This window comes from Schistosoma haematobium, chromosome ZW, assembly GCF_000699445.3.
Source record: "Schistosoma haematobium chromosome ZW, whole genome shotgun sequence".
Classification (NCBI taxonomy): domain Eukaryota; kingdom Metazoa; phylum Platyhelminthes; class Trematoda; order Strigeidida; family Schistosomatidae; genus Schistosoma; species Schistosoma haematobium.
The window spans coordinates 14,840,884-14,856,812 of NC_067195.1; the positions used below are offsets into that span (position 1 = coordinate 14,840,884).

Below are 15,929 nucleotides of genomic sequence, written 5' to 3' on the forward strand. Positions count from 1 at the left end.
TCAAAATAAGTCTAAAATTATGACACGGAATTGCTGGGCCCTAATTGTCAAATGCGACTAAATTTTAAGTTAGATAATCGGATAGAATAATGTCAAGTACACCAGCTGAAGATATCCAACATATATGCCAAAAGCCTGAAAAACGAACAAACTGAGAATAGCGTGCTAAACACTAGTGAACGAACTTAGAAAACATTCTATAGCCAAGAGCAAAAACTGTTGGATGTCCGAACAATGATAATACACGTCGAACTCAGTGGAACCAGATTAGTTTAGCACTCAGACAAAAAGTAACAAAAAACATGTGAAAGCTACCTAACGCCTGAAGATAAAAACAAAAATATCATCCAAGTCATTCTAGCTCGTCACAAAAATATTGGATATTGGATCTGCTAGTGACTAAACCAAGTGTTGCGTTGCATGTATTACCTCGTGTGAGGTGGGGTCAGAGTGTGTTTTTTGTGTAGGGTCACACATTTACGTCTAGTTTATTAACTTTTGGTCAAGATTCATGCAACAATATGCGTCATTATGATTTAAGTTGCCTTCAGCACTTTTATGATGATCTCATTAGCAATAAGCTTATAAGCATCTTCACTAATTGAATTATCTGAACCCTACTTCTTCCTTGGATTTTTTTCGTGGTTAATTAGACTGTCATCCTCAGTTCAGACAGGCCTCCGATTCTGTGATAATTTCAGTTATTTCAATGAGGGGTTGTAACTTTTCATTGATGTAACGAATTCGAAATTCATGCCGGCACCTGTATTTTGGAATCTGAAGATGTCTTATTCTCGCACTGTTGTTAATCGCTTTCATCATAGGGTTTAGGCACATCTTGTGTACTTATTCGGACACTTTCAATATATTTGTCACGAGCTTGTATAAATCGATTGATTCCTTTGCGCTCGTTTATTGTTTCTATGCGGTTCCAGCTATTTGGTAATGTCCAATAGTTAATAGTCTGGCCACTCGACTGCAGTAATCCCAGTCAGTTTGGTAGACATTTGTGGACTTGTATGTTTTGTAGTTTGTGTGTGTTTATCACAGGGGTCGTAGAGCCTCTGTTTATCAACAGCTATCATATTGCCTGGTAGGTTTGTTAGTTGCAATGTAAAAATAATAAAGTGATAATTTGAGTCATAAGAGAAGACTATTGTTATAAGAGCAAATAAGTAAGTCATTTAATTTGTGTTTCAGGCGGTGTGAGACGTAAGGGGGAAAATGAGAGAAATGAAAATAAGAGAGATAGGAAGTATTACTGATATTCAGTAGTAATAGTCGTGTTAAATTATAAAACATTCATAGACACAGCTAATCCAAGAGAGAGATGCCAACTTATAGGTCAGTTTGTGTTTGTCAAGTATCCTCTGGAAGCTATCCACTTCGGGGGCTGCATTTACTTCGCTCAGGGGAGCATTTTAATCGGGAACAACTCTTAATGAGTAAATGTGAGAGCGTACCTGCGTGTTTTCTCGATTTTCAATCTTTCTAGGGTTATTTTGAGGAGGGTAGTGGCAATGTTCGTGTAGATTCCGTGTTAAGCTAACTTAGCGTATCTAATAAATTGTATACCATTACCAAACCACCTTTTATTCCCTTAAACTTCAGTAAGTATTCCCAAATGTTTGAATATCCTGGTTTTTAAGCAGATTGCCTAAGGTATGTCGGCCAGTTTCGTGCAAACTGACCCCCAAGGTTTTTTTCTTGCATAGCGTGTCTCATTAGCTTGATCATGGTCTTTGAGTCTTGTACTGCTGGTTGTTATTTAAGTTAACCGACACTAAGGTGTGTTCTCTCTGGCTTTCCCGATGTTGTCTAACGAGGCAAATAATTCCTAAAGCACCACAAATCATCAGGCCCAGTTGACTTACCTGCTGCCCTTGTTAAAGATAGTGGCGACCTAATTAAGGAACTGAGTGGGTTGTTTACGAAGGTCTGAGAACTAGAGAGGGTTCCAACATCATGGAATTAGTCGATAGTTGTCATTTCTGAACTAACTACCGTGGGTTAAGTCTACTTCCGGTCGCGTCCAGATTATTGGCTTCCATCATACTTCGTAGATTGTTCGAAACCTGAGAAATATTAACTCTTGAGGAGCAGGCTGTTTTTCTTTCTGGTTGAGGATGTTTTGATCATATATTCACCTTCCATCAAATGTTAGGACGCTGTCATACTTATTACACATAAACAAACCTAATGTTTTTTGACATTAGGGCGGCCTTGGATTCGTTGGACAGGATTGTTCTTTGGGATTGTCTATTGATGGTGTGCCTGAGAAGTTGATTAACATTTTTAAAGCCATATATACTGACACCTCATACAGAGTAAGGGCATACAACCACCTCTTTTCAAATTTCTCATCAAGGACATTCTGGAAACAACTCTGATGGAAGTAGTTAATAGTGGTGTGGATCTGTTACCCGAAGAAGGCTTCGACCTTGAGTATGCGGACTATATTGTCTTACTGTGTGGTGATACCCAAGCCATACAGTTCGCACTTAATCAGTTGGTAGTCAGTGTCCGTAGGTGTGGCATATGCTTTGTACCTTCCAAGTGCAAAGTACTTCTACAAGACTAAGCTTACACTCACCTTAGATAATGAGCAGGCAAAAGCAGTCGAGAAGTTCGTATATCTGGGTAGCTTGCGTAAGTGCTGTTGATGGCATTAGTGATGAGATCCATTGATGTATAGTTAAACCCAGAACAGCTTATGCGAATCTGGGCCATCCTTGGCGCCTTCGTGATGTTACTCTGGTTGTAGAAAATCGGATCTACAACGCGTCAGTGACAGCAGTTTTACTCTATGCTTGTCAGACCTGGCCTCCGAGTTGAGGATGTGAGGTGACTCTGTGTTTGACCATCGTTGTCTCCGAAGGATTGCTGACACCCGGTGGCAAAACCATGTTAACAGTGCAGAAGTTCGGCATCGTGTGTTCGGGCACAGAGACGATAATCCAATTGGTGTCACCACCTTGAAACATCGGCTACGATGGTTTAGTCATGTCCTACGAATGTCGTCCTAGAGAATCCCACGCCGTGCATTATTTTCCGACTCTGCAACCTATTGGAAAAAGCGAAAAGGTGGTCAGTGTATGACATGGTGTCGTGGTATGAGAGAAATCTGTACAGGACTGGCTTCTCTCAGTCCTTCACGACTCCCTGGTTGGGGTCCTAGAGATGATGCAACACTGATTAGAGACGTTATTTGACATGGTTTAAAATAGAAACCAGTGACAATCCTATTGTAACTCCCTTTTACTTTCTTCGTTAAAGTAAACGTAACTTCTTCAATTAGGATTCTGGTTGTATTTTTCCCAACTGAGCTATTTCTCCCATAGTAATAATAATTATTCACTCATACACTATTTTCTGTTCGTTGTTGTTTTTCTTTTTGTTATACGTACTGTACATTCTCTATCTCCTCACAGCCTCATTGCTACGGTGTGGCGCATATGTATTAGGTTCCCCGTTATTCCAATGTCCATGTGTCCAAATGAAATAAAAAAAATAGAAGTAGGGACATGGGTAAAAGTGTGATCTTGATTAGTTAGTTGGAGATTCAGTTTTGGTGATGAATTGAGTGATCTATGTTGTACACAATACTCTGACGTTCATTGTCTGGTGTTGTCTGAGCTTTCTTAAAATCCTGTTCGTAGGAACAAGGATTTTTGACTTATCAAACTGTTAATTAAGACCTTTTTCTCTTCTAGTAGTGCTTGGAGTTTTAGTATACATACTGTTGCAACACTGGCAGAAAAATCCGATTCAGGGCCTCTCCGCAGAAATATTGAGTAGTATGGGTAAAATAACTAACTTGAGCGGTTGGCAGAGATCGGACTAATCCACCACTCTTTCGTAAACCGAATTAAACGGAATTCCATTTGTTGGGGCTCCTAAAGATTTTGCGGGTTCCCCTATGTTTATGTATGTGAATTGCGTGGGTTTTGGCTTGTGGGGTATATATATGTGGGTATGTACAGAGCGTACACGTGTGGTTTAGCAAAGCGGACGTAATCTGAAATGTCTGCCCTATTTCTTATAAAATCTCTGGCCTAATCCTTTAGGTCGAAGACATAATAAAAAGAGATGGTAGCAAATACTAGGGAGAGGTGACCATTAATGTTCCTTGAAAGAGTGCTTATGCCTATAGGTATGTCATGAAGTGTAGGGTCGAAAGCCTTTTACCAGCGATATGCACGTAATGCGTAAGTTACCGTCACTCGTATTAAATGTTTCTAAAGGAGTGGTAACCATCTACCCTTCCAGGTGGGTAAATATACTTACATGTATGCTATGTGAGGGGTGAGTGAAAACTTGTATGTTACCGGTGTAGATGTAGATTATACTTACCTCTGGTGAGACATCTGCGTGCCTAGACCTAAGGGTGGGTTTATAAACCTTAGGAAACGGAAACCGTTTCTAGAAAAACCAGTCGGGTTCACCGGCTAAGGCTTGACCAACCTTGACACCGTACTGTGCATATTACTAATTAAACTAAAGGTAAAATATAGGACAGTTTAAAGAGGAAGTGCACAAGACGAAATTTTTGAAACAGACAAATAATGTACGTAAGTGATTATATGCCACACAAGAATAGGACCTAAGATATACCAAAAATTGCAATGTTACCTTTGACCATCCTAGCAAGCGACTTCGCGTGTATTTAGTAATTTATTCATAAGTCCCGCGTTTGAAAGTTAATGGATTTGTGTATGTTGCATTTGAAGCAACTAGTAAGAGAACAGTTGGTCGAAACATTTTCTCCCGTCATTCTGCTTACCAGCTTTCTGCCCTCACTCCGCTTTGCACGTTCTCCCAACAGTTAAAATACCTAAGTGGAAATAGCTATTATTAAACGGTTTGCCAATGTACAAGTTCTCAGTGATAACTGTCAATTACCCCTACTCCTCAACTAGTAACGTTTGAGTTCACAGAACTTATATTGGTTTTCATAATTTCCTATTCTAGTATTCAATCCTACTTGTTATATCCAAATTGCTTTACAGGGTTAACAATAAAGTCGCTTCGTCAGTCAAACTGGTATGGCTGTAATCTCAGATATAAGGTATGTATGAATTTGAATTACTATTGTTTTAGAAAGCCAAAGACACATAAAGGGAAAAGAGTCTTAGAGCGAAGAGCTCCTAAATTAGTAGAGAATGACAAATGCACCCTTGTCATAAAGGGTGGTCATACAAGTGACGTTGTTAATACGTTTCTCAATGATTTAGTGAGTCGTATGTATTTGTCTTTTTATCATTAGTGCGCTTTGAAAAAACCACTTGTTTACCGTTTAAAGTGGAAAAATAGAGTCCTCCCCTTCGAAGATTTATCATTTATTGTAAGTTTCTTTCATAACTGTTCTATTTTGAAGGAGAAAATGTGTAATAAGTTCGACTGCTCAATGTTTGTCGTTGGGATGCATTCCAAGAAAAGACCGCATAACATTATTTTTGGAAGGCTGCATGATGGTGAGCTACTAGATATGTTTGAACTTGGCATAAAAATGTACAAACCGATATCGGATTGTAAAGTAACTTACAGACTAGTAATACTAACTCCTCTTAAGGACAAAACTCTCATATATGGAGCTAAGCCCATGTTATTATTTTCTGGAGAGTTGTTCAACTTAGACACAAAACATATGACTTTAAAATCTTTGTTAGTAGGTACGTTGGTTGTTCTGTGTTCGGATTTTCTTAGATCTTTTCAAGGGCCCAACAGTTGAGAAGATAAGAACATTAGGTGTTGAACACCAGTTCCACTTTGTTTTGTCGTCAGACAAGAATTTGTGTCTTCGCGTCCGGAAAATTACCCTGTCAACAAAAGGAAAAACAAACTCAACTGAACTCAATGTTCCACCTCTAAAGACTCCAGATGGTAAAGTAGTTCAGATTACACTTGAAGATGCTACCCCAAGTGCTGACTTTGATCTACGACGAGTATCTTTGCCGTCCGAGGTAAGTAACAAAACCCTCACATTTGATTCACTTTATATTGATTAGTTGCTTAGTAGTGACGAAAGTCACATTTGTCTAGTTCTTAGTGTTGATTGAGTTCTGTCGACTGAGTTATAATTGGTTACTAGTCGAAGTGGTTTGACATCTTGTCTGCTATGTTCTAGTAATTGTAATCTCCTTCCAACTCTACATTTAAGACACTTTTTGTTGTTCTATCTGCTTCATCCGATTTCTTCACTTAAATTAAAATCATCGTATATTTTTATTCCTCGAATTCACATATTCTCAAATTAAACTATCTATACATACTGTCTAAACTATCATTACTTTGGAGAATTTGATGATAAAACGAAGGTTATCGGGATTATGTACTTAGTTTGCTCAATGCATTTCGAACAATCTGATCATACATATACTTGTTAAAACAAAAAATTAAGGGTTAACTAGACAAATTAAAAGGTAAGGTGAAGCAAGGATACTAACAAAATACACGATGGGAAAGCCAAACTGAATAATAAATCAGTAATAACAGGGTAGATTTAGGCTAAGAACCAATTATCTTTGTGCAGGTAAAGGGGGAAGTTTCACTACTTCATCAATTGATTTGCCATCCTTACCTAGTACCCGTTTCCTAACAACGGCGTTACTTACTCGGTGGTTATGCGAGCAATGCTTCGAAGACACCTATGATCGAATGCTAGTAACCTACGACTATCCTCTACTTTTACCGGCCATGTTTCACAGTCATAAAGTAAAACGGAACGAACTGCTGCGCAGTAAACCGGTCCTTTGGTTGGTAGACGGATACCTCGCCTACGTCACAGATGACACAAGTTGGCAAAAGCTAGTCGAGCCTTCTGTATCCGTGCTGAGATTTCGTCACACACCAGACCACAAGGGCTGATGAGACTTCTGAGATAAGTGAAGCGGTCGACACGCTCAACTACTTCACTCCCTATCATTAGTTGGGGTGTCGGTGCAACCCAATCCTGAAGAAACATTTTGCATTTCGAGGGGGAGAATCGCATGCCGAACATAGTTGGATTGTTGCTTAGAGTGGTCAGAAGACTCTGCATTTTATCAGCATCTTCACCAAATAAAACTATGTCATCAGCATATTCTAAGTCAACAAGTAAATCTCCCGGTAAAAGTTCAACTCCTGGAAATTTAGATGAAGAAAATGTTGTCTCTGAAAGCACGTGTCAACGACAAAGTCATATAAGAATAGAGAGAGTGGACAGTCCTGACGAACACTACTGGAGGTAATCAATTCTGATGACAGTTCGCCATAAGCTCTCACTCGACCTGTTGTGTTTGAGTAGAGAGCCTTTATAAGGTTAATGTACTTCTTTGGTACTCTTTTCAGTGACAAACTGCCATAGAACCTCACGATCAACAGAGTCGAATGCCGCCTTAAGGTCGAGAAATACTAATATTGTGAGGCGTCTAAATGTGTGTCTATGTTCTAGGGCCTGACGTGGTGTGAATATGTGGTCTATACAACCACGTCCAGCTCGAAAACCAACCTGATTTTCTTTAGTCTGCTCTTCACGAGCTTTAGTTAGGCGTCGAAGTATTATTGAATCTAATATTTTAGACACTATAATTGTCAAACTGATTCCTCTGTGATTGTCACAAGAGGAATTTTGTCCTTTCTTATAGACTGGCACAATCAGTGATTGAGACCAGTTAGATGGGATTACGTTTAGTTCCCAAATTCTGCCTAGGACCTCAGTCGATCTCACTGCTAATACTGGACCACCATCCATAAAAATCTCAGGAGTAAACCCGTCAGGGCCTGCTGCTCTTCCTCGTTTCAGGTTTCCTATAACTCACTCAACTTCATAAAGAGTCGGAGAACCTGCGTTAGCTTGCCATTCTGGTCGACTGGAGATCGTGGGAAACTGAAGTGTGGCTGAAGGCCAGTTGAACTGATCCCTAAAGTGTTCTGCCCATCGATCCAATCTCCTGGATTGAGAATGTATAATATGTCCATCTTTCTCTGAGAGTGTTTTGCTAACAGTCGGTTTCCTTAACAAGTCTGAACAATTGTCTGCTATTACCTATTGCCGCTGCCTTTTTCATCTCTCTTGTTTTCGCTACCCACCACTATTTGCGATTATTGCGTAGGCTTCTTATCAGCCTGCGCTTAAGCTGACTCTGCTCTTCGTTATGTTCAGAGCCAGATGGAATGAGTTTCCGAGCATCTATCAGTGCGGTAGATGCTGCTGAGATCCAGTGTTGCTCCCTAACCTTACGGGTTACCATACTAGCAGATATCACTGTTGTTTCCGCAGCTTTTCGGATATTCCACGCTCCCTCAATGTGAGCATCACTTATAATGGCTGCCTAACTGTTTTTCTAGTTGTTCCTGAAATACATTCTTAGCTTGGCTATCATTAAGTAGGACCCTAGGAGGTTTCCTTACAGCATCTTTCCTACGTCCAGTAAGACGCAGACAGATACGCGCTCGCACTAGAGCATGATCTGAATCTAGGCATGTGCTCCAGAATGAGCGACAGTCTTCAATCGAGCCTCTCCATTGGTGGTTGCTATGTCAAAAGATGTTTTTCTTATCCTTAAAGATAGTATTTACAAGAAACAGACGGTCGCCATTATCTGTTCTTTGAGCCACGACTCTATAAGATCCACCCAGGTGTCTTTCCCTATCGCTTAGTTTACCTACTTGAGCATTAAAGTCACCGGCCATTATTACTACATCCGAGCGCCTAGCTTTTCGGAGAAGGTCGGAGAGCTTTCTGTAAAACTCATCTTTTACATCATCTGTGCTGCAGTCAGTGGGAGAATAGGCAGAGACGACGAAGAGGCAACGACGAGTGTCACTATCTTTCCGAGTCCTCACTGTTCCGTTTAGTCGGACAGCGCACAAACGACGGTCTACTGGGATCCAGTCTAAGAGAGCTAGTTTTGCCCTAGGACTCAATGCTATATCTGCGCCGGCGAGTCCACGAGAAGCAGCATCTGGGCTTCCAGATACACGAAGCATCGATCGAGATGGTTCTTTATTTTGACATAGTGAGGTCAAATGAATGACGCTACTCGGATCCTTTACGCGTGTTTCGGAGACGCAGCACATATAAATGGCGCGGGATTCTAAAGTCTTAGCCAAGGAAGCCTGTTGTTTTATTTGGCACAGTGTTCGGACTTTGAGAGCTCCTACATGTAGTTTAGAGCGTGGTTTTAGGAGATCAAGAATAACGTTCCGCGTACTCGAATCGTTTGCCCTAGCGGTGCGAGGTGATAAAGGGACGTGAGTAGGGTTAGTCGCGGAAGAAAATATAGTTATTAGGAGGTGTAGGAAGGATTTGAATGTGACCAACTTGTTCTCATGTGTTGTCACGGGTATGAAAGCTGATATCACTTCCCGGCTGTCCATATCGTGGAAGGGTATTTCTTGAGGAACCTGAAATGGGAATTGGATTAGTGTTGGTCTCAAAGACCTGGGAGCGTGACCGCAGAGCCCACAGGACAACTGCTTGAGGCCGGTCTCGCACGGCCCTTTTGTTTTTTTTAACGTGTTAGCTCCGTTCTTCAAAGGGCTTTACCGCCGGAGACGGAAATCCGTGAGGTAAGGTGAGGCGTGACATTTTTAGGGTCGACCTTTTCTAACCCCACCCCTCCTTGTGGGAAGGCAGCATCGCTGCAGATGCTGGTTGTCTGAGGGAAACACCTTACTGCTGTCACACCTCTGTATAGTCAGCAGTAAGACTTCGCCCTCAGACCTTGAGTTGCTGCTTTTAGTCTTACCGTTCTCCGATCGACTTGCCTGGCATGGTAGAACCTACAGGAACATATCAGTCAGTCAGCTTCAACGTAGGACCAGGCACATATATGCATCAGTCCAGGTTGCCATACCTCATCAGCACAGCAAGATGCACATCGGATTCATGAAAGTATTTAATTCAGAGGTGGTAATATATAGGAGAAAGATTGCATATAAGGATATAGTATGGGAAGAAAGAATTAGTTAGTAGAAAGAAAGATATGGAGCGATTTTAATCTCCTAGTTTAAGGGAAGATAGGGAGTGTATACACCTACGCCATTGTGATCGATTCTGAGCCGTCACCAAGAGTCTCCAACCATTGGTTACGAAAGTCACGCGGACCCCAACCAAGTAGTCTGCATCTACCAACATGGCTCAGACTAGAAGTTAGTGACTTCAAGCACTGATGCCACGTTTTGGTTTGGCCGCCCCTAACTTTCTTCCAACCATCCCGAACGCCGGTTAGCATTGCACGTCGTGGTAATCGGTGTTCGGGCATACGTAACACGTGGCCCAACCATCTCAGTCGATGAAGATTAACAACCTCATCAACTGATTTACCATCATTCCCTAACACCCAGCGTCTAACCTCATTATTACTTACCCGGTGATCCCAGCAATATTCCTAAGGCGTGTGTGGTCAAATACTTGTAGCTTACGAGTATCTTCAACCATTAATGACCATGTTTCGCACCCTTAAAGTAAAACAGAACGAACTGTCGCGCAATATACTCGTCCCTTAGTTGATGGACGGATATCTCGCCTTCACCATAGGTGACGTAAGTTGGCAAAAGCCAAAGGAGCTTTCCGAATCCGTGCTGAGATTTCGTCAGACACCAACATATTACGGCTGATCAGACTTCCAATATAAGTGAAGTTGTCAATGTGTTCAACTACTTCACTCCCTATCCTTAGTTCAGGTGTTGACGTAGACCAGTCCTGAATCAACAACTTGTATTTAGAGGGAGAGAAGCGCATTCCAAACATTCTGGCATTGTTGCTCAGTGCTACCAAAAGATTCTGCATTTTATCAGCGTCTTCACTAAACATGACTATATCATCTGCGTATTCTAAGTCGATAAGTGGGACCTCTTGGAAGGAGATCAATACCCGAGAATTCAGTCGACGAGAATGTTATTTCCATCAAAAGGTCTATGATGAAGTTGAACAAAAATGGAGATAGTGGATAGCCTTGACGGAACTACACAAGGTTGCAAAATCAGATGATAGTTCGCTATAAGCTCTGATTTGACTAGTTTGTGTACTTCTGAGGTACACCTTTCAATAACAGACACTGCCACAGAACTTTTCGATCTATAAAATCAAATGCTGCTTTTAAGTCAAGAAAGACCACCATCGTCGGACGCCGACAAACATACTTGCATTCCAAAATATGACGAATGGTGAATAAGTGGTCGATACAGCCACGACCAGGTCTGAAGCCAGCCTGATTTCCTCATGTTTGCAGTTCACGAGTCTTTGTTAGGCATCCGATAATTATTGAGACTAGTATTTTAGATGCTTGGAAGGAGATCAATACCCGAGAATTCAGTCGACGAGAATGTTATTTCCATCAAAAGGTCTATGATGAAGTTAAACAAAAATGGAGAAAGTGGACAGCCTTGACGGACACCACTTGAGGTTGCAAAAGCAGATGACAGTTCGCCATAAGCTCTGACTCGACTAGTACTAGGTACTATATTTGTTAAACTAATCTCTCTATGGATGTCACAGGATGATTTTAACCCTCTCTTATATATTGGGACGATAAGTGATTGCGACCAGTCATATGGGATAACGTCTAACTCCCGGATCTTAGCCAAAATATTAGTCAGCCTAGTCGCTAAAATTGGACCACCACCCTTAAACACCTCTGGAGTCGATCTATCTGGACCACTTGCTCTTCCTCATTTTAGATTAGCTATGGCTTTCTGAACTCCAGTTATATTCGTGGGGCCCAGTTCAATGTTCCATTCACACTGTCTGAGAATGGAGGGTAGTTGTAGAGTAGCTAAAGGCCAGCTGAACTGTTCTCTAAAATGTTCCACCCATCGTTCTAAACGTCTGGACTGGGAGCAGATGAGAGTGTTTTCTTTTCCCGAGATAGTCTCATGTACAATCGACTTAATAATTCCAGTTTCTTTTATTAGTCTGAAAAGCTGTCTGGCGTTACCTACAGTTTCTGCCTTTTCCATCTCTTTTGCTTTCGTTGCCCACCACTGCTCACGGTCGTTCCTTAGACTTTTGGTTAACCTATATCTGATTTGTTTTCGCTCTTTATCGTGTTCGGAGCCAGATGGGATAAGTTCACGATAATCTATCAGTGCTAAAGACTTAGTAGAAATCCATTGATTTTTCGTGACCTTTTGGTCCAAATCACTAATAGATGTCACTGCTGTTTCCACAGCTGTTTGTATAGCTTTCCAAGCAACATCTGGGTCAGCCTCGTTTTCAGAACTACCTAAGTGTGACCTCAGTTGTTCCTGGAATCTACTTTTGGCTTTTCGTCAATGAGTTCAACTCTAATGGGTCTTCCTTAATGTGGTTTTTCTGCATCCAGTGAGGCGCAAGCAGATGCGTGTCCGTATTAGGGCGTGGTCGTAGTCCAAGCAGGTACTCCAGAATGAGCGACAATCATGTGCCGACCCTCTCCAACGATGACTGATGGCAATATGGTTTATTTGAGTTCATCGTTGGTTTGGTGCAGGGGGTCGCCATGTTAGACGATGTCTCTCCTTATGCTTAAAATTTGTGTTTGCTAAAAATAAACGATTGTCTGAGCACAGTTGCAGCAGACGATCACCATTATCTGTTCTCTGTGTCGGAATACTAAAATATCTACCTAAATGCCTTTCTGTTTGGTTTAAACTACCTACTTGGACATTAAAGTCACCTCCTACGAGTACTATGTCTGAGCGTTTAGCTTTCTGAAGAAGTTCGGACAGCTTTCTGTAAAATTCATCTTTCACTTCGTCTGAGCTGTAGTCAGCGACAGCGTAGGCAGAAACAACGTATGTCTCTATCCTCCCGAATTCTTATGGAGCCGTTCCGCTGAACAACACATACACGACTATTAACGGGGATCCATTCTAATGGTGCTTGTTCTGCCCTCATGCCTAGTGCTATGCCTACACCTGCTAGTCCACGAGAACTGGCCATCGGGTCACCAGATACACGGAGGGTGTATCTCGTTGGCTCTCCGTTCCACCGAGGTGAGGTTAAGTGAATGACCACACTGGAATCCTGTATGTGTGTTTCGGAGACACAGCGTACATCAATGGTAAGAGACTCTAGGGCTTTAGCCAAGGAAGCCTGCTGACATGTTTCAGCCTATACAGCTCGGTTTGGTCATCATGATAGGCAAGCCCGACCATCACGTCATTGTAGCAGCTACGGTCGAGGTATTGACACAAACCAGCATCTTACCGTTTTTTTTGTCAAACTTCTTTATTGTTTTTAAGGTGCATAGCACCATCATAGTTCTTCGTTCACATACTACTGTGCTATTTTATAACTTTAAAAGAGATATTATATCAAGTCAAATTTAGTTTTTAGAGCACTACTCCATATGATGGAATTATAATCAGATTGATATGACGGATGAATTAGAATATTTCCCTCTCTGCGATATACTGCCGTAGTACGATTATAAGACTGGATTGGATACTCGAACGATCCGCTCTACACAAACCAGATTACGTTATATCAGACACCTGATTCAAGACCAAAATAGAAAACCAGAGTAATACCAGACGATACTTAATCCGGCATAATTACAAGCAGTCGCCCTTAGTGAGCGAAGGAAATCACATACTTAATAGTAAGTAAGCTTGTCGAGAAATATAGGGGTCTTCAAACCTAACCTAGGTTTGCTATGGTTCATTTGAGCTACTGATTAATGTTGGTGTCATCTATTATCATAAATAGGAAAATTTCCACACAGTCGTAACCGAAATATTACGGGCATTTGAATCTATAACAAATTCATAGTATTCGACTGGGTTGTGTGCATACGATGAACAAGTGATGAATCAGTATTGTGTTCAACTAAATTTTTTGCAGCTATTCTAGCTAAACGTTAAATTTTAAAATGCAACCAATATTCCAGATTATCATACCTTTCAAGGTCTAATGTCTTGTTTAATCATGAGGCCTTATTATTATAAAGTTTTCACACTGAATGTTCATACAGTACTCGATATTTTTGCATTAGGTAATGAATTCCCAACTCTCTTGGGAAAACATTTTAATAATTCCTTTATACAAATAGGTATTTATCTAGCAAAATTACCGAATATTATCTAAGAAATCCAATTCCCATTATGTTTTAACCACACATTATAATTCGACTTTTTACTGCTATTTATGCACCATGGCAATATAAATTATAATCTGATATTTTCTTATTTCGTCTCCTGATTATATACTGACTTTTATTGATTACTCGTTGCAGGACAAATGGAAACGAGCTCATCGTGTACCCCCTGAAGTTATGAAAGGTGACAAAACGCCTAAAAATAAATCTGTCGATGTTTTCGGTAGCCGAATAGGACGAGTTCATGTTGGCAAGTCTTCTGAACTAGAGAATTTACGACCTGGATCTACCATCCGAACTGCTCTGACCGGGCATCGAAAACGTGGTTTTGAACGAATAAAATCTGGTGTTAGCAAATCTAAAAAAACATCAGTTCCTAGTGACCTTAGCGTTAGCAAACAGCGTAAACTGTTTACTGATGCTTAACCAAATACACACTTTTGCTCTCAAAAGAATAATGTTTCGTTTGATAATACTGTTTATAACGTAGACATCAAAACACTTTAAGCTGGCAAAACTTGAAGATGATAAGGGAGTAAAAAAGACGGGAGGCTTAGAACAGTAGCAATTAAAAGATGAGAGATTCCGCTGATTACCGTTCTAAATTGTGGAGAGAGCGCTTGTAACTCATTCTTGTATTTCACATAGAAATAACTATTAAGTGAATTTCGGCTGGCAAACCAAAAGAAATTAAAACAGCTAAACTTTGGCAGTACTAAAAATGCTTCTCAGGTGTTAAAATAATGACAAGTTTTAGACTTGTGGCAAGGGTTAGGAATTAGATGCTTAATTAATTGAACCACTACAAACACACCTTTTACATAAGAGATAAGTAGTCTTCAGAAAGCATATTCGGATTAGGATTCCTCATTGGTTTAGTTGTCAGAAATAATGCCTCTCAAGATATTTAGCACTAAAATATAAAAGTTGAAGATTGCGAGATATAGACTCCGTCCCTTTGGAACGCTAGCCACCTGAATTTGTCTTAGACGCATTTCTAACATTAAATAACGAGTGCGCAACCTGTAGTTTTTACTGCTGACCATAAACACTTCAATATAGGCATAACTACTAGGGCTTATTTCTCCAACTTCACTAGTCGCAATCCAATCTTTCTGTCTCTTACCTAAGTTTCAGTTTAATGGGGCAAATACATCGTATTGAATATCTGATTTCTCCCCATAGATTGCTGGTCATTTGGTTTAGAGCGAAACGTAAGGTCACAGAAGATTTTGGAATCTGTTCTTGTGTTGTAGTTCAACAGTAAGTAGCAAACAAGCAAAAAATTTAATTCAGAATATTGATAGCAGCACAAGAATAAAACCAGATACTTAGTAGGAAAAGGGTAAATAAAACTAAAGGGCACCGAAGCCAAAGATACGAAAACAGTCTGCCTTGCTGCGTGTAGTTTTGACTGCTTTGTCGCAGACTCCGATCAGGAAGTTGACACTAGATACAGCTTAACCACGGTCAACGACTTCACGGATTTATGCTGTCTTGTTCTGATTCCCTTCCTACCTCTTCCAAATCAGCTAGATGTCTGGGAATAAGCAGTGTCTTGGCACATACATGTCCCAACCACCCAAGTCGACTAACGTCACCAACTGATTCACCATTTCCATATGCCTTCAGCGCTGCTCAATTTGTGATCCCAGCACAAGCAAGCGTAACTTTGGCGGCATTTCTCGATAAGAAATTAACAACTTAGGTAATGACTGATACTTTCATAGGTCATGTTGCGCATCCGTAGAGTAATACAAAACAGACAACCTGGCTAGTACAATTATCCATGAAACCGGGGGGCGTCATCTCAACAAAAATCAGCAGTTATTCCGTTGTTTATACAATGTTTTTTGATTTCTAAAC

General features: G+C 40.7%; 1 protein-coding gene across 1 annotated transcript; it reads left to right on the forward strand.

Moving 5' to 3' along the window:
• The first annotated feature begins 397 nt into the window (after positions 1–397).
• RPF2 (rRNA-binding ribosome biosynthesis protein rpf2) lies at positions 398–15,873 on the forward strand. Its single transcript, XM_051210500.1, has 8 exons — positions 398–439; positions 5,010–5,068; positions 5,101–5,233; positions 5,267–5,344; positions 5,378–5,536; positions 5,573–5,672; positions 5,707–5,963; positions 14,202–15,873. The coding sequence occupies exons 2-8, from the start codon at positions 5,046–5,048 to the stop codon at positions 14,487–14,489; spliced, it is 1,038 nt and encodes a 345-aa protein (XP_051070496.1). The 5' UTR covers positions 398–439; positions 5,010–5,045; the 3' UTR covers positions 14,490–15,873.
• Positions 15,874–15,929: the final 56 nt, after the last annotated feature.

Excerpts from the sequence above, each read along its gene's own strand:
- RPF2 (XM_051210500.1), top strand. The coding sequence starts at position 5,046 with ATGGCTGTAATCTCAGATATAAG. Across the intron at positions 5,537-5,572 it reads AACCGATATCGGATTGTAAA|GACAAAACTCTCATATATGG; the intron begins GTAACTTACAGA and ends ACTCCTCTTAAG. Across the intron at positions 5,673-5,706 it reads TTTAAAATCTTTGTTAGTAG|ATCTTTTCAAGGGCCCAACA; the intron begins GTACGTTGGTTG and ends GGATTTTCTTAG.